The sequence below is a fragment of the Takifugu rubripes genome, chromosome 7 (genome assembly GCF_901000725.2).
Source record: "Takifugu rubripes chromosome 7, fTakRub1.2, whole genome shotgun sequence".
Taxonomy (NCBI): Eukaryota; Metazoa; Chordata; class Actinopteri; order Tetraodontiformes; family Tetraodontidae; genus Takifugu; species Takifugu rubripes.
In genome coordinates this window covers 2,946,884-2,972,076 of record NC_042291.1, presented here as the reverse complement: position 1 = coordinate 2,972,076, position 25,193 = coordinate 2,946,884, and the positions used below count along the sequence as shown (strand labels likewise).

Below are 25,193 nucleotides of genomic sequence, written 5' to 3'. Positions count from 1 at the left end.
TGTTATGGAGGAGCGGCACCAAGATGTCAGGCATCATTCACGTCCCGAGGTGATGACAGGTCTTTTGTCCTCCTTTCTCAAAGGAAATATTTACCGAGGGGCTTCGTGCCGGCCAACTACGTGCACGTAAAATGTAAATAAAGTCTTTCATGCAACGTCTAGCTAGCTTTAAAAAAATAAAGCTAGCTACCAATAACGTAGGCTCGTCTCTTTGGTATAGAAACCATAACCTCTAGCGCCTGTTGTTAATGGAAACGTGGTCTTGTTACAGGCCACAGAGCATCTCTGACGTATTAAGCTAATTTATTCCATCTTAATTCTAACTGTAAGTCTAATGCGTCTCGTTCACCTGTGTCACAACCTCCCCCTATCTTTACATCCTCTCTCCATCCATCCGTCTTCCAGCTGTTTATCTGGGTCTGGGTCACGGGGGAGCAGCCTCTGAGGGACATTCTTCCTCCAGGGAAACCCAGAGGCGTTCCCAGGCCAGCTGAGGGACATCATCTGTCCACCGTGTCCTAGTTCTGCTCCCAGGCTCTCTTCTGGAGGGACACACCTTAAAGGTCCAGGAGGCCTCCTGATCTCTGAGGTTGAGCCCCTTCATCCAGCTCCCTCGTTCAGGAGTAACTAGAAGATGGTGCCCCCGGGGGGCAGGGGTTGACCTGCTTTAGATGTCCCAAAGCTGGACAGAGGGACGGACGGACAAATACCTGCGCTCATTTGACGCACTGTTGAAATCAGTCCTCCACGCGTGGCGAGGAGTGAACGTCCTGACGCACCACGCGGGACAAAAGCCAGAGAGTTTGACAAATTAAGAATAGCTTTATTTGAAATTGTTCCATTTATACACACTGACAACAGCACGAGACCCTCTGTGGCTCCTCAGGGGTGGAGACACGTCTGGTGGACACGTCTGTTTCCATTTAACCACAGACGGTAGAACTATAGAGAACAAAACAGGATCACTGACGTCGTCGGTCTCAGCATCTGTCGTGAGGAACCACACTGTAAATGGGTTTCTGGTGCAGGAACATATAGAGTTGTGAGGACATTAGCACACATTCAAGTTTCACACACACACACACACACACACACACACACACACACACACACGACACCGTATCCATAGCACACATTCTAGCTTCCTAATGTGGACGTCGATAGAGGAAGAGTTAAAGTGCAAACAGACGGGGAGGAGGACCTTCATCAGAGCGTCACAGTCATCTTCCTCTAAAGCATCGTGATCCCTTCGTCAGTGGAAACGTTCATGGCGGGAATCATCTTCCTGCATAGTTCAGAGGATCAGTCTTATTATTGCAGTACCATGTAGGTCCATGTGTGGGTCTGAGTAGCTGTCACTGGTTCCAGTATGGCATAGGAAACGGGAATACTGGGAACATTGTGCCTCGCAGCAGGCTGGTTTAGCTTTAAAGGTAGGAGGATCCACACGAGGAGAGGAACCCAGGACGATGGCGGTCCTGGGGTGGAGATGTCCTCCTTGGCCTAGATGATGGAGCATAACCTCACTGAGTCAAACTGGTCAGTATGGGGGAGAATAAGACCTGTGGGTGGGAGGTCCTTGACGGGGCCCCGGGGGCGGGCCGGAGCAGCGCCGCAGACAGGGTCTGCGTCTGAAAGAGGGCGGGGCTTGGCGCGGGGCCTCGGTGGCGTGGCCTGTGCGGTGCCGCGACGGAGCCGCTCATGCGGCGGCCACCGCCATTGGCGGCCAGGTGAGCGGGTAGGATCTGAGCGGGTAGCGGCTGACACTGAAGCTCTTTAACCCAGCGTTTAGCTTGATCTGACCGGAGACACAGACGAAACACAGTCAACACAGACAAACGCAGGAGAACTGTAGGGACAACAGTTCCTGGAGCAGAGGCAACCTTCGACAAACACCTGAGACATCGTCCGTGTCTGCAGGACGGCAGAGGTGGACAGATAAAACACGTGATATCTTTGGTTCCTGGAGCGTTAGCGAGCAAAAGAACCCTCTTTTTCCTCTTCTTAGAACATTCCATGAGCTTTGGCAGACAATATAAGCTGACGTGAGCCTTTCTCGCCACGTTAACGCTAGCTGAATGCTAACGCTAGCTAAATGCTAACGCTACCTGAATGCTAACGCTAGCTGCACGTTAACGCTAGCAGAACGTTAGCTTTGGTCTCAGAAACGTTGCCAGCTCTGAAGGTGCGTCGCTTGGATTTGTGTTGACGCGTTAAGAGGACAGTCAAAGGGTTTAATGTGCTCTGCATCAGGGCAGAAGCAGGCAGAGCAAAACAGACAGTAAATGAGAGCAAAGAGCGCTCTCGATGTGTCCGTCTCTGAAAGGGACCAAAGAACCCACAACGAGGACAGAGCGGACCACAGGTGACAGCAGGACTTGTGTAATAAGAACGGGCGCCCGCCAGCAGGCCGGACACTTACCGGCTGTTTGCTCTGGCCTTTCTGTGTTTTTGCTGTAGGGGGCTGTATTTTTGTTTGGCCGTTTCCCCGCTGCTCTGTCTTTAGTGTCTCCGGCTTGCTGATGTGCTGAAACGGAGACATCAGACAGTCATTTATCGGGGCGATCTCAGCTGTCCACTGTTCCCAGTATCACCACTTGTCAGTGTCTTCCTCAGTAACACACAGCCAGCGCGTCTTCCAACACATTCAGAGGAGCAGGATGTTCCAACGTGGTTCTGGAGAGACAGTTATTGGGACCGTAACGACACTGGACGTGGGACTAACAGGAAGTCCGTCTCCAGGGACGACCTTGATACACATTTACTGATGATTAGCGAATCAAGCTGGGAATAGCTTTGATAGCTGCTCTCCTAAATTACTGGTCAAGGGGCTGCGTTGGTCTGGTCCCCATTCAAACCATCCAGTGACTTTATGGTTGGATTTATGAGGGACCAGCTGTGGTGCTGGAGCCCAGCGGAGCCAGGGAACACAAAACTGGAGGTCAGGTGGAGGAAAAACGTCAAAATAAAAAAAGCGAACAATTGCCAAATGTCATTTCTAACAATAGAACATTGGAGTTTGCTCTTCTCCTGCCTGAGTTTAGCCAGTCAGTTCAGGACTGGATGGGTTTGGAGAGGCAGGGACCACCAGAACCCGGGACCCCCGGTCCTCCATCCCAGCCGCCTGGAGACGGGCGTTGTGCATGTGCTGAGGGCAGCAGGGAGTGTGGGCTTCATGTCCCTCCCTAGTGAGCTCCTCGTTATTCACGCTGGATTTTCCCTGCACGGGTCTCAGCATGAGAACTCTAGCAGGAAGCCGGTCTATTTTCAGCGAGCTTCCAGGTAGTTTAGAGTAAATCCTGCCGTGACTGCATCAAACGCTACGAGGAAAGAAGATTTGAAGAACGCCCCAGAGCAACAGAGAGGAGCGTTTGTTTCCAGGAGGACTCTCAGCAGAGCCCTCCAGGACGCTGGAAATCGATGGGAGGCTAACAGACTTGGCTCTTGCTAGCATTCTTCGCTAATCTGATTTCCTTCACATTAGCCAGCGACCCACTTTCCTGACTTGGATCAGGAGGAGCTTTGTTGGCTTTAAATCTGGGACAGAAACCTTCATGTATGATAATCTTGTTTGGTTTTTTTAGATCAAATCCAGCTGAGTTTGTCCTCCTTACTGGGACACTTTAAGACATTTCTGCCATATTTCTCCTCCAATTTTAAAAGGCAGTGACTTGTGTTATTATCTGAAATGATTTTTGTTATTTATTCACTTGTTTGTTTGTTTGTTTGAGCCTTTCGGGAGCATTTTGAGAAGCTTCTGTCCTACCTGTTTTAGCTGAGTGTCTGAGTTGACGTGCACGCGCACGTCTCACAGTAGAACGTCTTGTTCTGCAGACCGCTGCTTTTGGTGGATGGAGCCAGTTTACTTTTGACCCCCGTCCTGGGGAAGGACTTGATGGAGCCCACCCCGGTCCTGGCCCCAAGCATGGGTCTTGTGCTTCGTACCTGCAGGTGAGCACATTGAGGACACTGAGACGACCGCCGGCCTTGTGTCCATCTTGGGTAAAATGGTTGTGATGGTTATTAAATGATCATAATTCCGTTTTCTCCGCTGCATTAATTGATGCGGATAATCAGGAATTAGCTTGTATGATGGTGATTGGGCACGTTTACGATGTTCTCAAAACAGCATCAACTCTATTGGTAATCTGGCATTTGTGTCTCCTGTGTCCACTTCTGGTTAGGTGGTGTTTTCATCTGTGTTTCAGCTTGTCTCGTGTCTTTGTGGGTTTTTCCCAGTGTGCTCTCATGTCCCCTAACCCCTCTCTCTCCTCTTGTCCCCTACCTCTCTCTCTCTCCTGTCCCCTACCCCTCTCTCTCTCTCCTGTCCCCTACCCCTCTCTCTCTCCTGTCCCCCCTCTCTCTCCCTCTCCTGTCCCCTACCTTTCTCTCTATCCTGTCCCCTACCTCTCTCTCTCTCCTGTCCCCTTACCCCTCTCCTCTCTCTCCTGCCCCCCTTTCTCTCCTGTCCTCTCTCTCCTGTCCCCTATCTCTCTCTCTCCTGTCCCTCCTCTCTCTCCCTCTCCTGTCCCCTACCTCTCTCTCTCTTTCCTGTCCTCTCTCTCTTCCTCACTTGTCCCTAACCACCGTCTCTCTCTCTCTCCTGCCCCCCTCTCACTCCCCTCCTGTCCCTACCTACCTCTCTCTCTCTCCCTGTCCACCTCTCTCTCCCTCTCCTGTCCCCTACCTCTCTCTCCTGTCCCTCCTCTCTCTCCCTCTCCTGTCCCCTACCTCTCTCTCCTGTCCCCCTCTCTCTCCCTCTCCTGTCCCCCTACCTCTCTCTCCTCTCACCCACTAATTGCCCTCAATGTTTCTCCTGCTGTGTGTAATTGGCTCCCGCCTCTTCCTGCAGGTATTTAGTCCCACTTCTGCCTCCTGTCTGTGCTGGACAGAGACCTAAATGTCACCCTTGTGGTGTTTTCCCCTCATCTTTTATGGACCTCCTGTACTACTGACTCTCCATGGAAGCTCCTGAAAGTTCTCCTGGTGTTTTGTTCAGGTTTTATCTGATCTTAACGTTCTGGTGTTTTTGCAGGAATGAATTATACCAAAAGGGACGTGCATATAAACCATCTTAAGCTGTCACTGTTTTTGCAGTTTAAGTGGAAGAACAGCCACTAAAAACCACATTGAACACATTCTGCGTTAATCAGCGGTGTTCCAGTTGCTATGGAAACGGCACAGCAAGGCCACTAAATGTCTGGCAAGGCTTTCAAAAGGATGCAAATACAATCATAAAAATGTCACAAAGTAAACAGTTTATATGAGAGGTTGTCAGGATCAATCAGCCTGATTATTAGAACACCAAGTGCTTATTATATATTTTTTATTATTATAGAGTTTTCTTTTCCTCAAGAAAAATTGTAATTTAATGTGTATTTATGTGTTGGTAGTCACTTTACCGAGTACACTGTACAGCCAGGAGTTTAAAAAATACTTTAGAACTTATCTAGCAACTTATAAATCAGGAGTGGTAAAAATTGGATATTGGATATATTTGATTTGGACAGACTCAGTAAAAAGTCAATAAAATGAGTGTGATGTCTAGATACATTTAAATATATTGTAATGTCCCAAAGAAACCCGCGAGGCTTATCTGAAAGCCTTTAACCAGCCCCTAACCAATCGTTATGGTGTCAGACTCCTGGTCCAAGAGGAGCCGCCAGGCCACTGGCCTGGTCCTGTGTGTCCCCTTCTCGGCATTCCTTACTGAGACACAGCTATCAGGACAGGACACCAGTGTTGCCATGGCACCTTGTCTGTGGACAGTTGTGAAGTTGGATACCTGCAGTTCCCCAATCAATCAATAGGCTAATTGACCTTCAGGTTGATGGAAAGACAGTCGAGCGCCGATAAGGGCCAGCACCTCCTGTTTTATGGTAGCATGTCTCAGTAGGACCCTGAGCACTGTTGAATATCCTACTGAGACATGTTACCACCCTGTCTCTCTTTTCTGTGCCCCCTTGTTCATGATGGAGCCATGACAGGAGTCCTATCTGCTCAGGTTGTTGAGGGAGCTGAGATCAATGCAGAATGAAATTTGCATACTTTATTTACTATATTTTTCCTGGAACCGCTACCACTGGGACGGCCAGAATGACTCCTGCCTGGTCAACAGCTGCTTACCTGACCAGGGGATTATGTCATGGTGTCAACCCATCAGTTTTCCTTCCATTTCTCTTTTACCAAAAAGCCTTATTTGGAATCTAACATTGGCTCTTGGCAGTTGTTGACTGCTCTGGGTGGTAGCACCATCACAGCGTGATGACAAGGGCACCCTGAGGGAGGGTTGTTGACTCAGCTGGACCTCAGGGAGCTGAGGGTACCTTTCACTGTATCAATCACGCAGCCGAGTGCCTTGATGTCCATCCCCCAGGGGATGAGAAGGAGATGGACCCTTCCCCTCCCACCATGGGGCTTGTTCCCCTGCCAGGATGTACTTTAACACCAGCAGGGAGAAGGAAGCTCTCACATCTGTTCGTCCACTGATGCCATGTTCTCCATCCCCACCACAGTTACTGGGACAAACTAGTCGTTTACCACCTGGGTTCGGCCCATGGCAGAACTCTCAGACTGTTTTTTTTACATTGGTCCAGCCCAAGTAGTTTCTTTACTTGGTTTGGACAGAACAGAGGCTTCAGCTTCTTCCCCACGTCATCTCCCTCAAGTCAGATTTCAGCCCCAGCACCTTCCTGCTTCACTGCCCTCCTCCCATTTAATCCACACCCTCCTTCACCCTCATGTTGCTCGTGTTGGCTCCTTACTGTACTGAGGCTATGTGTCTAAAAAAACATGTGAAAACTTGACGTCACTCAAAAGAAAACGTGTCAGCTGATCTACTAAGACTGGGCTGTCCAATTAGCACCTTAATGAATATGGAATGAGGGTACTTCTGCTCGGGGGCGCAAAATACTGTGAAAAATGAAAAATGTTAGCTTGCGCAGTACGGTTTAGTAAACCATGGAGTGTGGTCGCGCACGTCTGAGGGGCAGGTGCAGCTCCTGTTTTCTTTGTTTTCCCAACAGCGTTTTCTTTGGCACAGATGTGGCTCCATGTCGCATGTTCTTTATGATGTTTAGATTTCTCTGGAGATTGCTTGGGTGTTCATGCCTCTGAAAGCTCTTCTAACGCCGTTCGAATTTCTCTTTTGCGTTTTTCGCTCTTCCTCATTTGAATACTGCTCCTCACACCTTTAGCCATTTGCACAATTTTCTTTTCTATATCAGGGCCTTAATCAAAGTACAGCGGATATGGTTTTTTGCCCCAGTTGATGGGAGAATGTCCTCCTCCTTACCACTAGGTGGCGATGTGAGCCTTTTCGGCGGGTTGTTACGACCCCCCGTTCTGTCTTTTCTTCCATCCATGTATTTTAAAATCTTCAGCTCCTTCAGCTGGGTTAGCATGAGCGCTCTCCCATCCAAAAATGAGCGTTCCTGGGAGCTTTGACCGTGTTGCTGCTCAGGTAGTCCTTGATGTTTTTGGGTCATGCGCCGGGTGGGGGTGGGGTGTGGGGGGTTGTGGCGCATGTGCACATGTGTTGTGTAGTTGGACTCTGATTTAGGTGTATACACGTTAAAAATTATTTCCAATCACATTTATGTCTGATTGTGACAACACTGATAGTTGGACTAACATGTCTATTGTGTGTACAAAAACACGCTTAATCTGACTATCAAGACAATAATCCTGTTTTTTGGTTGCCTTGTAAACGGACTGACGCTCTCTCTTCACACACCAACGAGCCTCCCTTTCACACACATTCCCAAACATCCAGAAAATTCCAGAACTGCCTGCTAGAACACATCTAAACCAAATAAACTTCAACAAATCCAAACCAGGTGTCCCACAGAAATGTGTTATATGCGACACTCTAAATATGAACTGGGACATTTTCATTGACTTTAATCCTTCCATATAAGGAACGTGCCCAGAACTATAAATATCAGTGATATCAACACATCGCTTCACCTGTGCATGTGAGCGCCCACGTGTCTCTTACCACTATTGTGGGCTTCCAGCTGTGATGCTGAGTTGACGGCCACCTTGCACAGCGAGCAGTAGAGCAGACGGCGAGCCTTTTCCTCCTCTGTTTCTGCGTCTGTGGCCACCTTAGCTTCAGGTTCCTGGTCTGGTTCCGATGGGAGCTCTGGGGGTCTCTCTTCCTCCACTTCGCCTGTGGAAGGCTCTGAGCGTGGAGCTGATGTGGTGAGAGGAGAGGCCAGGGGCGCTGGCGTCGATGAGGTCATCGACGATGCAGACGGTTGTACCTCTTTGGGCAGGAGTGAAAGGATAAACGGTGCAGATCCTGATGAATCTGCAGAAGCAAAACAACCAAATCTGAGGGTTTTTTTTTTTTTAAAGTGATGGAAAATAAATAAAGGTGAGAATCATAAAACTCAACATTTCATCAATAGGTGAGGAATTCTTGTAATGTAAAATAGTTTGACAGTTAAAAATCAAATGAACTAACAGAAGGGAATGAATATACAGACGGTCCAAGTGGCATCCTGTTATAGAACAGACTAATTCTAATCCACTGTCAGTGCATCGATACAAATTGCTGGTTTCTTGGACATTTTGGGAACAAAACAGCAGTGGATCGATAAGTCTTAATCATAAAACATCAGAATATTGAGAGCCGCCGGTGCACTGAAGAAAAACATTACGTTCTGATCGATGCCAAAGCATCAGAGTTCTCTGTACTTCAGAGTCACAAAATGAAGATTAGCCGGCCAAGAGAGCAGATCAATACGGAATTAGGGAACTTTTGTAAGATCTCAGCCATCAGAGGAGACCTGCGAGCATCACCAGCTTCATTTCTGCTAAGAGTTTGAATCTTAGACCCAGCAGACATATTTTGTGCCTCTGGGCAGGTGTAAGTGGTCATAAATTAGATTGGATTCGAACAAGAATCTTAAGATCATAAAAATCAACAACTCTTTAACCGAGCTGAAGGACTCATTGATCTGCGGCGCTGACATTTGTTTTAAATGACTGCAAATATCTGCAGGCTCGTTATTTCTTCTAAGGTTTTATTGCCTGAGAGCATCTGGTCCAGGAGTCTGCTGAACTGGGCTCGGGCCCAGTTCTTTTTGTGCACCCCCCCCCCCCCCCGTCAGGGTGGGGGGAGGACTCCTCTGCTTCAACCTCATGCTCCAAAATCCACAATCAGCCTGAGAACTCCCCAAGACATGATAACGAGGGAATGGTGTCACTACGGTGCCTGATTTACATCCTACATGCTGCCCTGTATCATAAAACAACCATCAGTGAAGAGGTCTCAGGTCATTCCACTGTAATTCCCGAGGAGTTCTAGCAGGCAGCTGACGCAGCACAGCCAGCGTCCTCCTCTCAGGGCTCCTCCTGAGGCAGGAGGGAAAATGAAGGTTGCAAACGGAAGAAATCCTGCCGGACAGGCCGCTTCAGTGGGACACAGACGGTGTGGCGTTGACCGGCCGGCTGGTTTACCCCAGAGTTTCTTGCGCACTTGAGGAATTTTACAATAGAAAAATTGTTCTAAATTGCTGCGGAAGCAGAAAGTTGTCCAGTTTATAACCAATGAGGAGGTAAAACAAGGGCATGAATAGGTGCTGTGTGATCCATGTGACATTGTGCATGCGTGGCCATCTATCCTGGCGTCGTTATAAACCCATTTCATGTAGAGCGGGTGATTAAAGCGTCCTCAGCTGGCCGAGGATGCTATCTGCAAAACCTCCAGAAATCCATATTCCCAGTCTGGGGATGGACTGGCTCTGCGAGGTCCAGTTAAGAACTCAATCCCTTCTCATTAATGGGGTTAATGGCTGCGATCAATCCAAAGCAGGTATAGGAGGGGGTGGAGGGGGGCAGCCTGACAGCAAAGTCAAAGGAGGGAGAGAGAATCAGAGGAGAGGATAAGAAATGAGGACACAAAGAAACACGGAGCTGAGTAAAAGTTAAATGAAAGTTAGCCCGGAAAATAAAGCAAACCCTGAAGAACGAGGGGGGTAAAAGAGTGCGTAATTAAAGAGAACGAATTGGAGAGGTGGGAGTGAGGAAGACAAGGAGGGAGTCAGAACACCTTCTCAAGCGTTTCAGAGAGTCTCTCCATCAGGTAGAATCAGGGCTCCCCAGAGATCTGATTACCTTCCTCAATCAGGACACATGAAGCTCTTTAATTAAAATGGCTGTCTCAGATTATGTGCTGACAAGAATGCCTTTGTGACTCCAACGTTCTGTTGAATTCTCCCTCCGTTATTATCAGGACTGAACAAATGAGAAAAGAGTAATGAGCGAATGTTCCTGTAATAAAGGGTCGATAAGGCGTAAAAATAGCTCGCACAGGTATTCACAAGTGCCATGTTTGATATTTATGAGCAGCTGAAGAGACGGATTTGAATTCCCACCCCTTTTTTTTTCCACCTCAAAGGAAACGAATGAGCCCAGTTTCTGTCTGGGAGTTTGTGAAGACCCTCGATGCTGCCGCGCCAGCGGAGGTAGGACTATTTAGAGCCCAGGGGCGTGTCCCCCCGTCCAACTGTCCTGACCAAGCGCAGGGGTTTGTGGGCATCCAAGGAGCGAGAGGTGGGGTGGTTTAAGGAGGGCCCCCCCACAGCCCTGCTGGTTCTACAGCTGCTGTCAGAGGCTCCCTGACAATCTGCCCTTTAATAGCTAATACCAGGCTACATTTCCTGGAGCGCTGGAGTGGAACTGAGAGATGGCGCCTTGGGTCACCACTCACACACACACACACACACACACAGGCTGAGTCATCCACCTGACTTATACTACATTGCTCAGTTCAGCTGTCAATCGTGAACGTTCAGATCTGATTTCAGGAAACACATTTTTGGAGGTTTGATGAATTTTCTCCACACCTGACATGAACAGCAGCATCACGGCGCTGAACCATGACAAGACCATAAGTGAGTGACATCAAAGTTCAGCATCGACACCTGCTGAACTTCTCATTTTGTCATGATCTGACAGTTGAGAAGATTATTATTCACCACCCAACACCAACCCAGGCCTTCTCAGGATTGAAGCCTGAATAATGTGTGTGTGTTCATGTGTTTCCTAATCATATGTTTGAGGCTGTGTTGGAGTTGGAGTTGGAGTGTGTGCAATATTGGTCCTTCAGAGAAGACCGGTCCTGTTTATTCCCTTATATTTGCACTAAGGTGTCCCAGGCCATCACTTTAGAGCCAGAACCCCAAACTAATTATTCAGAAGTGAAGGCAGGAATAAAAGCTTCCCAAAGGAGGCATCATCAGCACTAAAGCAGAGAGGAGGGGGCCGCACCTGTTCAGGCTTCATCTTCATGACAACAGACATTATTTTTGGATTTTAAACGTTGGCCCGAGGTGAGAAAACTTGAACAACGAGAATATTTCCCTTCCCTGCTCCATCCTGAGAGCTGTAAATCCCAGAGAACATCATCTATAATAACCCCCCCCCCCCCCCCAAACCAGAGTCAGATGCTTGGGTGAAGCTCTGAGATTAATATGATTAATTTCTGTCACAATCAGTCACATCGCTTCATTATTTGTTTGCTCAGCTGCAAATCCAGAACCCAGTTTTTGGAAGGGAAGTAAATTCCTGTTTAGTGAGTTACTGAGGTTGTGTCTGGCTCCGGGCTGATGCACGCCGCTCTGCAGCTCTACAAACTCAGGGTGAGAGGAGCTGTTTGGCAGCCAGCCACTGGCTCGTATCATCAACCAAGGGTGCGGTCCAGCAACCGAGTGATCACATTCTGGGTGAGATACCGCTAACATTCCAAAAAGGTGTCTTTGCTGGGTCTAACACTCATTTCTCAAAGCAAAACGGCAACAAGGGGAGGGAAGAGGGGAAAATCTGGGGAAGAGAAATACAAACCTGCCCCCTCAGGAGAGTCCGTGAGCTGAGAGCTGCTGATGCTCTTGGTGATCTCCAGGTTGGTAGAGTCCTCAGTGACCCCTGAGCCTTTGAGCTTACTCTTTGGAGCGTCCAGGGCCTTTAACTTCTTGGCATGTTTGGTGCCTTTGAGGTGGGCCAACGCTTGGCTCTGTCGCAAGAAACAGTGAGATCAGCAACAAAACCAGAGGAACACGGAGGGAGGGAACCTGCTCAGGCTGCTCACTCCTAAAACTAAATCAAAAGTGTGTGATGGGCACACGCGCGTCTCTGAGCAGTCTCGCTGCGGCCAGCTCAGCTCCACCACAGAGGGGGACAAATGTCCCCACTTCCTTCTGGAAACCTTCAGCTTCCTGGCTGTGAGGTCAGGTGACACACACATTCAGGGAGGGGGGGTGTGTCCCTGATTTGAACTTCACCATCATCAACAACCACATCTGAAGGGTTTGGCTGTTTGAGGAACCCCGCCACAGTCACTGACGCTCAGCTTCACTCGCCACGCACGGTGGGGTTCAGCAGAACCATCCAGCAGAGCAGATGTAGGACAAACTGGGAAGTTGGGACTCCAAAAGCAGAACAACTATCACAAGCTAATGGGACTCCAGCTGTTTGGTGACAGAGGAGAAAACTGCTGTAATTCAAAACAGGAACCAAATATTAAGCTGCAAAATAGCAAAAGCTAAAAGTGATCATTGTCTGGGTTTAAATAAACACATATTATTGGAGTAATGAGATTCAGAGCTGGTTACACCCAGTTCTCATTAGTTTACATCCTTATCTTTGATCTAAGGGGCTTCAGCAGCTTTACGTCAGAAACTAAAACCTAAAATCCTCTCGCTGTGTCAGGTTCTTCTATGGTTCAGATGTGCTTTGTAACGTATATGTTTGCCTGCTTCTTTGTGAAATTGGATCTGAAATAATGTCATGATGTCAGCGATGATGTCAGCGATGGCCTCAGGACGAGCAGAACTTTTGCGCTTGGCGAAGCTGAACTGTTTGTAAAATGTCAGCCCTCATTTGATTCCAGCAGATGGAGACACCTGGATGGTTTTTAGTGTTTATTAAATCTATATTTACATCCATGTCTAGCTGTGCAGCACTTCTTCAACCATGGATCGTGTCCTACATGCTTTATAGGGGCACTCTTATGGCACAGGTCGTCCCGTGGAGTCCTCCTGGACCTTGTTTCCCGTTCTTTGGTAGAGCAGCAGCCCTGACACCACGGTTCCGTTGTGGGTTCATCTGACTGCTGTTTGTGTTGCTTTTTCTCTGACCTGCAGCAGAGAACTCTGCTCACCTGTGAGTTGAACCGCATTTGGCAAACACCGCAGGAAGCGTGCTTCCTCTTTGTGGCAGGTGGGAGTCCAAGGGTGTGATGGAGGATGGCTTTCTGCACGGGGTCCATCTGGAGGATGAACAAGCCCAGAAAAACCCAGTTAAGAGCAACCTGTAAATCAGCTTGGCTCTCGCGTCCGTTCGTGTTCTCCAAAGAGACGACCCCGCTGAAACGTCAACAAATCAATATTAATTCCCCTGAGTTACACACGGAACAAGTCACGCAGCAAGGAACCTAAGGTGTTGTTACTATGGTAACAATAATCAGTCATTCCAAAGTCCAGAACCTCTCAACCAGATCTTTAAACACACACCGGGAAAAGGGTTTCATTAGGTGATAAAACATGTTTCGGCTTCAGTTCTGGGGTCTTCCATTAATGCCCCTGTTCATTATCACACTCACAACATTGAATAAAGCCTCTGCACTCAGACGTAACACGTTCCGCTGTCTTCTCATGGAGGTTTTGCGGATATATTTTGTCGCCTTCTAATCATACCAAAGTTGCTGATGGGTTTTGAACTCCTCTAAAAGTGCGTGGGTTGTAATTGCAGCTTGCATCATGCGCTCGGCTGTCTCACTGCCGTGCGCTTTACTCATTAGTTGTGTTTCCATCTAAACAGTTTGAAGCATTAACACGTTCAACAGTGCTAAAGCTGACTTACTGGATTTCTACTTTTAATTGTCCTCAGAGGAAACAGAATGGCTCAGCCTCTCCAAACACTTGACAGAAATACTCTGAAAAGCTAGTTCTGCTCTTTTCCCTTTTCAAAGATTTACATAGAAGCTTAATTGATAGTTTGTCAGGGAGTAGCTACAGGAGTTTCTTTTCAAATGGAAACTATTTCAGGCAGTTTGGAGGAGACTGAAGAGGCAGATGAGGTCAGGTCGGACGTCCTCCAAGTCCCAAGATACCCTGGCGGATATGAACGAACCCCCACGATGGACAAATTCCCTCTAAAGGACTCCCGGCTGGAAAAACGCTGAGCTCGATGGTGGAGCTGTGAACCGTGGGCAGCTGTTTGTGACTGAGCGAGCTTCAGAAGGGAGGGCAGATGAATGGAATTAAGGCCCGGTCTAACTGTGGTTTACGCCCGGGGACAAGTCACGGAAGCATTCTTCTCACACACAACTGAACCACATTAAGAAGTAGAAGGAGACACGCGCAGGCCTGTAGGAGAGGGGCTGATGGATGCCAACGGTCACTGTTACACTTGAATTTCCACTTTAATGTTGCGATCAACGGAAGATGGCGATGCTGTTTCCCAGGGATCCTCGTCCCAACGTGATACAGCCGAGATTGCTCAAGACGCCGCAAAGCAGCCGTGGCGAGTCGGGACAGTTAGAATAGGATAGAATTATAGATTATGGGATAGTTGAGGCATCAGCCCAATCCAGTCAACAAGGATACATTAAGCTTTAATGGAGAACACTTTTGCAGCAAGTGTTCCTTGAGTGAAATGTTCATAATATATAGCCGCTATCAACCTGCAGCTGCAGGATCAGCTGATGTCACATCAGCACTTCTGAGCGGCCAGATGAACATCTGCGTCTGATCTGCGTCTGATTGTTTTGCCGCGCAGCAGTGAGCCAAAGCAGAAGACTCCATCCCAGAGACGGAGACGGTGCCCACGTCCTCCAATGAAGCACGAGGAAAGCAGCGTCGCGCAACCTTCCACCCTAATGCCTTCTAGAAAAGAGCAGGAGAGCGACAAAGCCCAGACTGAGCGAGGGTCGGCTCATGTTTGGAGGGGAAAACGGGTCCAATGGTCCAAGACTCTGGTGCCAGTTCAAACATCTGGGCCATGAGAGAAGAGATGACCTCTTCCTTGAAACATGCGCCGGGCTGGAGACAAGACAGCTCCCCCTCACCACCACACACACGCTGTCAAGTAAAGCTCTGCTCATGAGGCCAGAAAAAGGAGACGTTTCTGCACATTTGCTTCTCATTAATCACTGAACATGACCCCCCCCCCCCCCTCCCCTTGTTACTGAATTCCCCACAACAAAGTTTCTCCTCCTATTTTGCGTCATTCCACGTGTCTTTAAAGAAACCCCCCCATCACTTCTCAGGTCTTTAGTGCTGATGTGCAGAGAGCAGCTGGAGGGCCACAGACGGGTTATTCCCCGAGCTGCGCTGCCATCAGCCACCCACCGAGCCACGGCGACGCCACGTGAGCCACGTCTGCCAGGGGTGGCAAATGTAGCATGACAAACACGCATAATCCATGTGGAAAGGCAGGGAGCAAACACCCACACATGTCAGCAAGCATCACACGGAGCGGTTTTAACAACACTCGGTCTCAGCCGTGCACCAGAAAGTCAAAAAAGAAGGCATCATGTCGTCTTTCCCTTCAACGGGAGATGGGGGGGGGGGGGTTCGCCTTTCAATGGTCAGATTCCAGCAATGACAGGCGCCACTCATCCAGCTCAACTCTGCTGCTGAGAAACATCACACGTAAGCAGAGAGCAGATGGAGTTTTCACAGGGAACTGATGCTTTTACAAAGGAAAAAACCTGTAGATTTGGATGGAACGTCTGCAGAAAAGTCATTTCAAGAATGACGGGGAGTGAAAAACACCCAGAAACAGGTGCTGAGACGCAGAGGGTGAAGAAACACTGAGCTCTATTCCGTGTGTGTGTGTGTGTGTGTGTATGTGTGTGATAGGAGGATGAGCATAAGAACTTGTGTTGAACATCTGTTGAATTGTTAATTCTGTGGTAAATTCATGAGATGTCTCTTGATCCTGTTTGCTCCCTAATTGTTTCCCTTCATCGGGCTGGCTGCCACTGACGTCAGCAGACAGGGATTAAAACGGGTCCTGCTCCTGTCCAAAGATCCCTCCATCTCAGTCAGGTTCCTCCACTCAGCATCACTAACATCACAGGAGAAGCCCTTGATGAACTCAGAGGCCTGAGGGCAAATGTTGTCTCAGACACGTCCCACAAACGTGGGGGGGCTGTTTTGTGTGCATCAGAATGAAGGTTTCATTAAACACAACAATGTTCCAGTTAATCAGTTGTTGGTTTAATTCCACCGCCTGGGCTTCGTGTCTGGAAAAGCTGTAGCTCACATGGAGAATTTCCTGGACGCTGCAGCTGTTGAAATATGGACCTTTCAAGACAGAAGAGATTTGGCCAAAGTCTTCATTTTGACAGTAGGTAAATGCTTTAGAATGAGACACGGGCCTGTTGGACATGAGTGAAGTCTGCAACAGGGTTCATGTGAGACTTCTGCTGGTCCTGGACCTTCGTCCCACCCTCGTCACCCTGAATTGAAGCTCTCCTTGTTTGTGTCACGGTTGCATTGTTTGTGTTCCGTTTCACACGTGCACCATTATACAGTAGAACATCCAGGTTCAGGTCCACCAGCTGCTGCAGCTGTGTTCTCCCAGGGTTCTGGCTGCGATGCCATCACAGTGTGCACAAACAAAGCTGTTTGCACGAGTGCTCTAATCTGAGCAACCTGATGTTTGACACTTCATTTGACCCAGACAACCCAAACTCGCCTCATTATCCACTGCAAATGTCAGGCGGCACGCCGCGCCTCCACTTACACCGGTGAGCCAGCAGATGAGCGGGACCGTGTCCAGGGTTCACCAGGAGTGGTTCTGTCCCCATTAGGTCCTGTTACCACCAGTGTATTTCTGGGTGGGGGCAGCCTGATGGAGAGGTTGGTTATTGCTCGTTATTTCAAAAACCGCAATGAAAAGATGCAGTTTAATAAGCGGCAGGCTCGGTTCTGCTTTGTTCTTGGATGGAGCTGCTAAGTGTCAACATAATATTCACACATATTTCTAGCATTAGCTAACCTCTGGGCCATAGTTACTGCTGTTAGTCATCATTAGAGCTCGGCTTAACAAAGGTAAAATAACGTCCGCTGAGAATGACTGCTGGGTTTCTGCTTTAAAGTGGGTGAATTCAGACTAGAGGTGATGTGAAGGGGCTGAGGAATTAACTGTGTGATGGAACAACTTCTATAAAGTCTACAGGACATAAGGATGGCTGGTTAATGAGCTCCATCTCCAATGCTGAGGTCTGAATGCTCTATTCATCACCAGCCTCACTGCTGTTAAAGTGGGATAAATGACCTGTCAGATGGAATCCTCCCCTATATGTCTCCCAGTTACACGAGTCAGCCAGTGTTCAACAGACATGGAAGGAGGAAAAAATTAGCAAGTCAGATTCCACACAGGGCAGAAAATGGCTGCTCGCTGACTTTTAATGAACAAGTGAAAAAAAGTGTTTTGGTTAAAAAACAACAAAAAAAAGACAATTTCATGTATAATATATTGTATGGAGAAATGAATCTTGGATGAAGTGAAGTCAAAAGTCGAGCCAGAGTTTAAAGATGAACAATTCCATCCTGCATCAGAGCGATTTGATTTTGGTCTCAAATCATCGGCGTCTCCTCCTGATCGGCTAGCTGCCCCTGGAGATTCTGAGGAAAAGCCTGGTCTCTGAAGACAACAGGGGGGTCGTAGACATCAAAAAACCACCGGAGGGGGCGCAGGCGGCAAACCAAAACATAACAAACCCGGTTCCAGTCAATCACTGGCCAGATGGTTGGGGAGGGAGTGGGGCTTACTCACTGAACAGTTGGAGTTAGCGTAGCCAACTTAGTGGTGATAGCGTAGCTCAGATCTGCTTGTGACTTCAATGCGTGTTCATGAGTTACCTAAGGTTGTGGGGGGGCACCTTTAAAACTTTTGAATGGGACTTTAGTTCATGGCACAGATTAATAAAAGCAAAGACAAAAAGATAAATGTCATGATATTCAACCGTGAATATTAAACACAGCCTTGGTAATGAGAGAGCACCTACAGGAGGGAGGGCAGGGGGGGTTATTGGATTGCGCAAATCAATGACCTCATAGAAAAATGCATGAGCCACCTGAAATTAATGAGTTTTACCAATGCAGCACACACCCAGAAGAGCTTGGAGTCTTATATTCTAATCCTGCATCTGCTGAGCAAGCTCCTGCGATGTTCCATCACCTCACTGATTCTCTTATTTCTGAGCTTTCCAGCTTCTCAGCTCCTCATTACAGGACACTTCTGAAAAGTTCCACAGGCTTTTTCTGTCAGCCAACTTTCTCCAGCTCCTCAAATAATGCCCCATGCTTCATATAAACCACCTTACAACCCCCCTCAAGCTAAACAGTCGGCTGTGGGACAATTCTAAACCATCCGCCGGTCTTCCTGTTGCCGCCTGTTGTGCATTTGCTAACAAGGAAACACCTGATTCGTGCTCCTGCTTACAGGAATCAGCCAGGTTTCCGTCAAAGTCCAGAGAGCATGGTGCTCTGACTCTGGCCCACGACCAAAAGCTTCCTCCACGCTTCAGAGTTCGACCCCAGATTCTTTGAGCACCTTTGAGAGCCAGAGCCCATGCACTGAAACCACTGTATCACGGCGGTTTACAGGAGGAACACGCAGTTGTTTCACACTCAGCACCTCCATCAAAACCCTCCTCAGCTCCATCCACGAGCGGCGAGCTGACAGACACATCAGCGCGGGGGGAGGGGGCTCAGGAAGCCGAGAACATGAGTGAACTAAAGGGGGTGATTGGAGCCAGACGTGCGCTGCACTCTGCATGATGGACCTCTGGCTTCCATCAGCCCTCCCCGACTGTTGGGCCTTCCAACCTCCCACGAGAACGCAATTTATAGAGTCCTTTAACCTCGACGTGCAACTCAAATGGAAGTCTTTAAAGCTGATGGATGCACTTTAAAAACATATTTGTTGCATTTAAACCAGCAACTTTGACCATTTCAGATATCCTGAGCTAAAAGCAAGTCTCCTCTCTACATTAATGGTGGAACACTTTCAGTTTCATCTCATCCGTTCATGCTGTCACTCACCGTTCCACGCCACACCTCCCCAACACACACACGCGCACACACACACCAGATCAGGCGCATAAAACTAAATGTGAAAAAGTAAAGTGAAGAAAAGTTTTGAAGATACAAGATACAGAACTGTAAAAACAAAATACAATATTGAAAATGGAAAAAATGCAACACCTGGCAGTATTGCACCATCAAACCCTAAAGTTTCCATTTCAAATGTTACTTTTTGATTTAATTTGACCCTTTTCGGCCCTGACTCGGCTCCATAATTTACTCGGCAATAGTGCTGCAGGACAACAGAGCAATTTCCCAGCATGAACATCAGCAGCAAATGTCGATAAATCGTTGTCCTGATTACTCTACAGAGGAAAATGGAGTTTATATTGTTTCAGACAGAAGAACATATATGCTCCCAGCTGGGAAGATCTAATTTAGAGACACAAACCCAAACACAGACACACATCCGCCGCTGAGCCTCACACTCTCCCCCCTCTCTCTGCTCTTGTTTATTACACTCCAAAACTCACCTCTTCTGCTTCTCAACAGTCGCGTCCAATGTTGGATGGAGGACAAAGAGTAAAATATGGTTGCTTCAAAACAAAAATCACCATAAACAGAATGAAAAGAATCACCCAGCAATCATGGGCTGGTTCATTCTTTGAGTTTGTACACAGCGGAGGCTTGGCAAGGTCGACATTGTCAACGAGAACTAGTTTACATTCGATTTGACCTGGTTAAACATGAAATAAATGAATGAAGCCGCAGCCTCGATGATCCTGTGGAGAGTTTAAAGGACAAAACAAGTCTTGGAATTAGAAGGTGCGCTTCCATCACTGTGGCCCCACAAAGCTCGACTCCACCAGTTGGGGCCCTTGGGGCGTCCCACCGTCACTCCCACAAACTCACTTGGTGATTGGTGGATCGGATGAGGGCGGGGTCACAGTGGGCGGGGCTACAGACCCAAACACCTAATGTGAACATCATTTAGACTCTAAATGTATCTGCTTAGCTTTGGATATTCTGGCTGGTCAACTACTGTTAGTGATATAAGTATTGTACGTAGTGGCTCCTTCATGGGGAACAGTCACAACTGTTCTCATCATCAATTAAAACTCTCAGAGCAAATCCTGTTCACAATAGTCTCCTCTGCATGTCCTTTATATTCTCCAAGGACGAGACTCGAAATGGAAACAAATTCTTATGAGTAAAGCAGTGCAGAACTTTTTGGGAGTTTCTGACATTCTCATCTTGTCTTTCTAAAAGTTTCTATTCCCCTGGTGTGTAGCTAAGAGCAGGAGGTGTCGTGTCAAGATCTGGTCAAGCCACATTTTTGTTGGTTTTTCTCAGAGAAAGAAAATAAAATTTGGCTGATGTCTCTTTGACCCTGGAGGTAAAAAACTTTTGTCTGAGCCAGAAAGAATCGGCACCAACGTGAGGCGTCACCTTCAGCTCTTCGCCACGCAGGTGTTGGTATAAACACACCTGTGTGTGTGTGTTATTCATAATACTATAAGATTAAGGTCTCTGTCAGTGGTGTGAAAAGATCTTCTGATCTCTTAAGAAGAAGACATGATCAAAACCTTATGGCACATCAGCAACATCTGACCTCAGCTCAGCAGAATCCAGTTGAACGTTTATGTTAAAGGCGTAAAAGCTCTTGTTAAAGGTGAAGGAATCCAAACACACAACCAAGAGATGCTCCAGAGTAGGTCAGCCCAGTTCACTCCAAATTTAGCCAAGTCTTGTTTATGTGCGTGTGCGTGTGTGTGTGTGTGTGTGTGTGTGTGTGTGTGTGTGTGTGTGTGTGTGTCTGCTCTGTGTCTTCATATCTCTGATCTGTAATTGAAGAGCAGACACTAACAGCTTCTTCCGCCTCTGTTTTTTCTAGAATTGTTGAATTTTCCCGATGACCTTGAGGATTCCCTCAAGGTCATGTTTACACGCATTAATTACTTTCAAAGGGGAGATCAATAAATCTGTGTGAGCGTTGGTGAGTGCTCCAGGTGAAGCCATGTGTGTGTGTGTGTGTGTGTGTGTGGATGAAAGAGTCAGTAGAGGAAGGGCAGGCGAAGCAGGAACATCAGCTTTTATGGCTGCTGCTTACACACCAGTTAAGCTGTGCTTCTATTTATAGATTCCTTAAATAACTCTGTCAACTCACTTTTTCACACAGGTCCATGCAGGTTTGGGGTTTTACCCCCTTTTTGCGTTACTTGCGTTTCCCTTTCTAATATTTAGCTTGAGCATCTGATTCTTCCTCCTTTTTTTGTCTCAGCGTGTGTTCATTATTACACACACTCAGAAAGAGGAACGTTCCAAAGACAAATATAACCAGATATTCCTCTGCTACTTAATCCTGATAGAAGATGTCGACACCTTCTCCACGAAACTGGTCTGAGTAGCAAATCAAAACAGATGAGCCGAGCTGCTCTGGCTGAAACACTCACTGTTAAAACAGTTGGACCATAAAACTGGATGTGAAGCAGGTTTTTCAGCTGTGCCATCACTGATCAGCACTCGGGGAAACAGGCGGCATCACCTGCAGGTCTTACCGCGCTGAATCCAGGGAGGAGACGCACCGCTGAGGTGGTATCCAAGGGAAACGGGAGGAAGGCTTTCATCCTCAGCGATGGAGGCACAGCAGCCATGGTGGGGCGCACGAGAGCAGGCGTCAGGCTGTTCTCACACGTGTGACCTGTGGAGGTGACACCAGCCGGTCAGCAGCAAGCATTAAGAAGCATAAAACAGTATCACACACGTGCAAATCTGTTTGGAACTGAATCCACGAAGATAACGAGAAGTCGGGGGTGTTGTGGAAGAGAAGCAGAGCAGCGTCTCCAGGATTTGGACTGTTCCAACACAAATCAGGCGTCCCGTCTCTGCATGTACGGGTTTCACTTTACTCTAGTATCCTGTGAAGACTGCTCCCCCCCATCCCAACCTCATATATTATATTAATGTGTTTTGGTTTTTTATGCCAGCGTAGAGGTCCAAGATTTAACCAATATTAACAGAAGCCACATGTTGGATGCCGCAGCCGTGACACAACTCATTTAACCTCAAATTGGCTGCATTCATTTAATAAGGAACTAGCAGAGAACAAATATTCTCCCTGTCCTCGCTCACGTCTGATTTAACTTTAACTGATTCAACTGCTGCTCTCTGCCTTCTTCCCTCTCATGTTCTGTCAGCAGCAGACCAACGTCTCAGGCCCATTTCAGACCTCCCCTCAACCTGACTGTGTATCGCAGGGCTCCAGCAGCTCATAGGTGACAGCCGTCGCTCTGGGAGATCGGACCGGCGTTAAGCTGCTAAAGTGAGTTAATATTTGGATCTGTGCTGGCAGAGCGGGCGTAGCAGTACCTCCTGTGATGTACGACGCCCTCAGAGGATCGTTATAAACTACTGAAAGACCAGGAATGTATTTAAATGTCTGCGGCTTGTTTTCTTTCCATATTTCTGTCAGCAACAGGCACAACGGTGATTAATGTCAACGTTAAAGGCAGGTTAACACAACCATAAATGAACCGCTGACCTTCAGGCACAAGAGTTCCGCGACTTCATTTGAACTTTGAGCACAAAAGCCCTTCGCATGTGGACAGTGAGCTGGCTGAGATGGATGATCCAGGCTGGAGACCTGCAGATTTGAAGTGTGGACGTCCAGGAACACCAACATGGGCTCATTAACCGCAGCTCCATGTGCTCTGGATCTTTTCTGCTGGAATCTACTTTCGCCTTTTTCACCACTCCAAATCATTATTCTGTCTGAAGCTTCTTGTAGGACAAAAATAGGCGATATTGGGTTAAAATTCAGAGCGGAAGGAGGATAAGATAACAGCAGTGTGCCGAAAACATGAAATAAAAGTTAATGTAGCTCCACGTCTGTCTGCTGCGGAACGGAGCAGCAGCTCAGCTCTCAAGGCCGGGGCCAGTACATGAATGTGAATGGAAATGATTTAACGGGCCAAAAAAGCAATTAATGGAGCTTGTCTTGCAAATTAAAAGAGCTGGAGGGATGAATATTGTGACAGACAATTTTTGTTAATGAAATTAGCAGCAGCCAGTGGTCACACTGGACCTGCAGCTTCTGGAGGCTTCTGCTGCTGAACAAGTCAGGGTGAGGAACTGAGATGAAATCTGACTTCACTGCTCTTTGTTTATGTCTCCCCTCTGAGGCTGTGTTTAACGACGCATCACCACAGCAGGAGCATTCACAGCCACGCGTGTGCGCACGAGTCTGTGTGGGGGGAGGGGGGGGCTCTATCCTGATGTGCCTCCGCTCCACTCCTGAAATCTATACCTCTCTGCGCTCGGGCATTTTTCACTCCTGTTGAGTGAAGACGAGCGAGTAAAAAACCCCAAGGACGCTGAGTGGCATTAGAAATGAATCTTTTATCCATCTTCCCGTCTCCTGTTAGCACGCCGGACCTGCTGCGCTGCTGACGAGCCAGAGAGAGCCTTGAAAAAGCAACTTTCCTTTTCACACACACTAAAGTCACTTCTATGCCGATGACGTTCTTTGATGTGTCCAAAGCAGACCTCAGCTCTCCGTTTGAGGACCGTGTTCCAACTGCAGAACTCCAAGACTCACTTCATTTCTCAGAGCTCCGTAAAACTCACCAACTGCACGTATGCGAGTGCACGCTGCTTCAGATTAGCAGAGCAAAGCTGACTCCGCCCTCATGACAGCAACTTCGAAACAAACACAGCTGTTTCTGAACCACATCCAACAATGGCTTCCCATGCACTCTGACCTCTGGACGTCTCACTGCTGTCCAACATGGTCCACAGCTCCTCAGGACCTGTTAGCCTGCTGACAGAGGTTTCACCAACTGCAGCGTTGTCCCATGACTTTCATATCAAAACTGTAATCAGATTAAGCAAAGGTATCTATGTTTAATCTGATTAACCATATCACCCCGCTCAGCGAGGCCACAATGTCGGATGCCTTCGAAGTGAACGTCCACAGATCATCATGTTACGTTACGTTACGTTACGTTACGTTACGTTACGTTACGTTACGTTACGTTACGTTACGTTACGTTACGTTGTGTTGTGTTGTGTTGTAATTTACCACACACTCGACATTCATAAACTCTGTGCACGTCACCCAGGACCCAAGCGAGACATTTGACTGTTTTCTGTGTTTTACAGTAAAAGCTCAAAACAGCACTTCCATTCCATCATTCCTGCCTGGGTTATTCTCAGGGCAGGGAGCCAAATTCCAAACTGGTAATATCAGTAGTGGATTCCTCTGTCTCTGCGGCTGACAGCTCATTTATTCAGCAGCTCACATTTCTCCTCTTCTCTGTCCTTCTCCTTCTTCTTCGTGTATCATAATAAGAGAAAGTTCCTCCACAAACGACCCTCCGTAAATCTGATTGGTTTAATCTGGGATTGAAGCCATGAGAGGAGCCTTGATGGGAAGAGCTTCCCTTTAATTCCTCTTGAGCCGTCTACAAGCCTCAAACCTTAGAGCCCAGAGAGTGAAGTGACTCTCGACTGTAAAATGGCCCAAAGTCAGAGGACGTTGTCCAGAGAGCAGGAGGACGGAGGGGACGGGGACGGGGACGCGTGCTCCCTCATCACATATGATCGGACCTCACACACAAACACAGAGGAGTGTGTGTAAGTTCACACTTTCCCCCTTTACAGAAACCTCAACAGCTTCTCTTTATTTATTTATGGATTCACAACCAGCCAAAGTGCACAGATTTGCCCATGCGCACGTGCAAACACGTGCGCGTGCACACACACAGACATACATACAAATGATTAAAACTCACCAAAAAACATGCTGCTCTCTTTCGCTGCTCAGGCTCGGTGCTGAATGTCTTCTCTGATGACACAGTGTGTGTGTCGGCGGTCATGTCGTGCACACTCCTCAGCTGAGTGTGTGTGTACGTGCGCGGTTGTTCAGTCCAACAAGCAGCCAGTCTGCACGCCAGCCTCTGCACAATGCTGCTGTCTAAAGACCTCTGGATCTGTCTCCCCTATCTCATCCCCTCCCTTCCTGTTTAGAGCGCTCTCCCCCTCCCTCCTTCCCTCTCTCTCCCTCCCCCTCTCCTTCTCTCCCTCGCTCTCTCCATCCCTCCTTCCCTTTCCCTCCTTCCCTCTCTCTCCTTCCCCATTTCCCTC

The 25,193-nt window shown here is 48.0% G+C and overlaps 1 protein-coding gene across 3 annotated transcripts; it reads right to left on the bottom strand.

Annotated features, from left to right (window-relative positions):
• Positions 1-802: 802 nt before the first annotated feature.
• Positions 803-25,065, bottom strand: znf385d (zinc finger protein 385D). Of its 3 annotated transcripts, XM_029839288.1 has the most exons (6): positions 24,842-25,060; positions 21,608-21,750; positions 13,169-13,276; positions 11,854-12,022; positions 8,000-8,314; positions 803-3,945 (listed from the first exon to the last, which is right to left on the bottom strand). In XM_029839288.1, exons 1-6 carry the CDS (start codon positions 24,849-24,851, stop codon positions 3,863-3,865), a joined length of 828 nt encoding a protein of 275 aa, XP_029695148.1. In that variant the 5' UTR covers positions 24,852-25,060; the 3' UTR covers positions 803-3,862. The 3 variants fall into 3 exon arrangements, with proteins under 3 accessions (XP_029695148.1, XP_029695150.1, XP_029695149.1); XM_029839290.1 differs by lacking the exon at positions 11,854-12,022 and having other exon boundaries at positions 21,595-21,750; positions 24,842-25,065; XM_029839289.1 differs by lacking the exon at positions 24,842-25,060 and having other exon boundaries at positions 21,595-21,709.
• Between the last annotated feature and the right edge of the window lie 128 nt (positions 25,066-25,193).

Bases quoted from the DNA above. Each gene is read 5' to 3' on its own strand.
- znf385d (XM_029839288.1), bottom strand. The intron at 12,023-13,168 runs GTGAGCAGAGTT...TTCTTGCGACAG, and splicing joins AAATGCGGTTCAACTCACAG to AGCCAAGCGTTGGCCCACCT. The intron at 8,315-11,853 runs GTTTGTATTTCT...TTGCTTCTGCAG, and splicing joins GGACTCTCCTGAGGGGGCAG to ATTCATCAGGATCTGCACCG.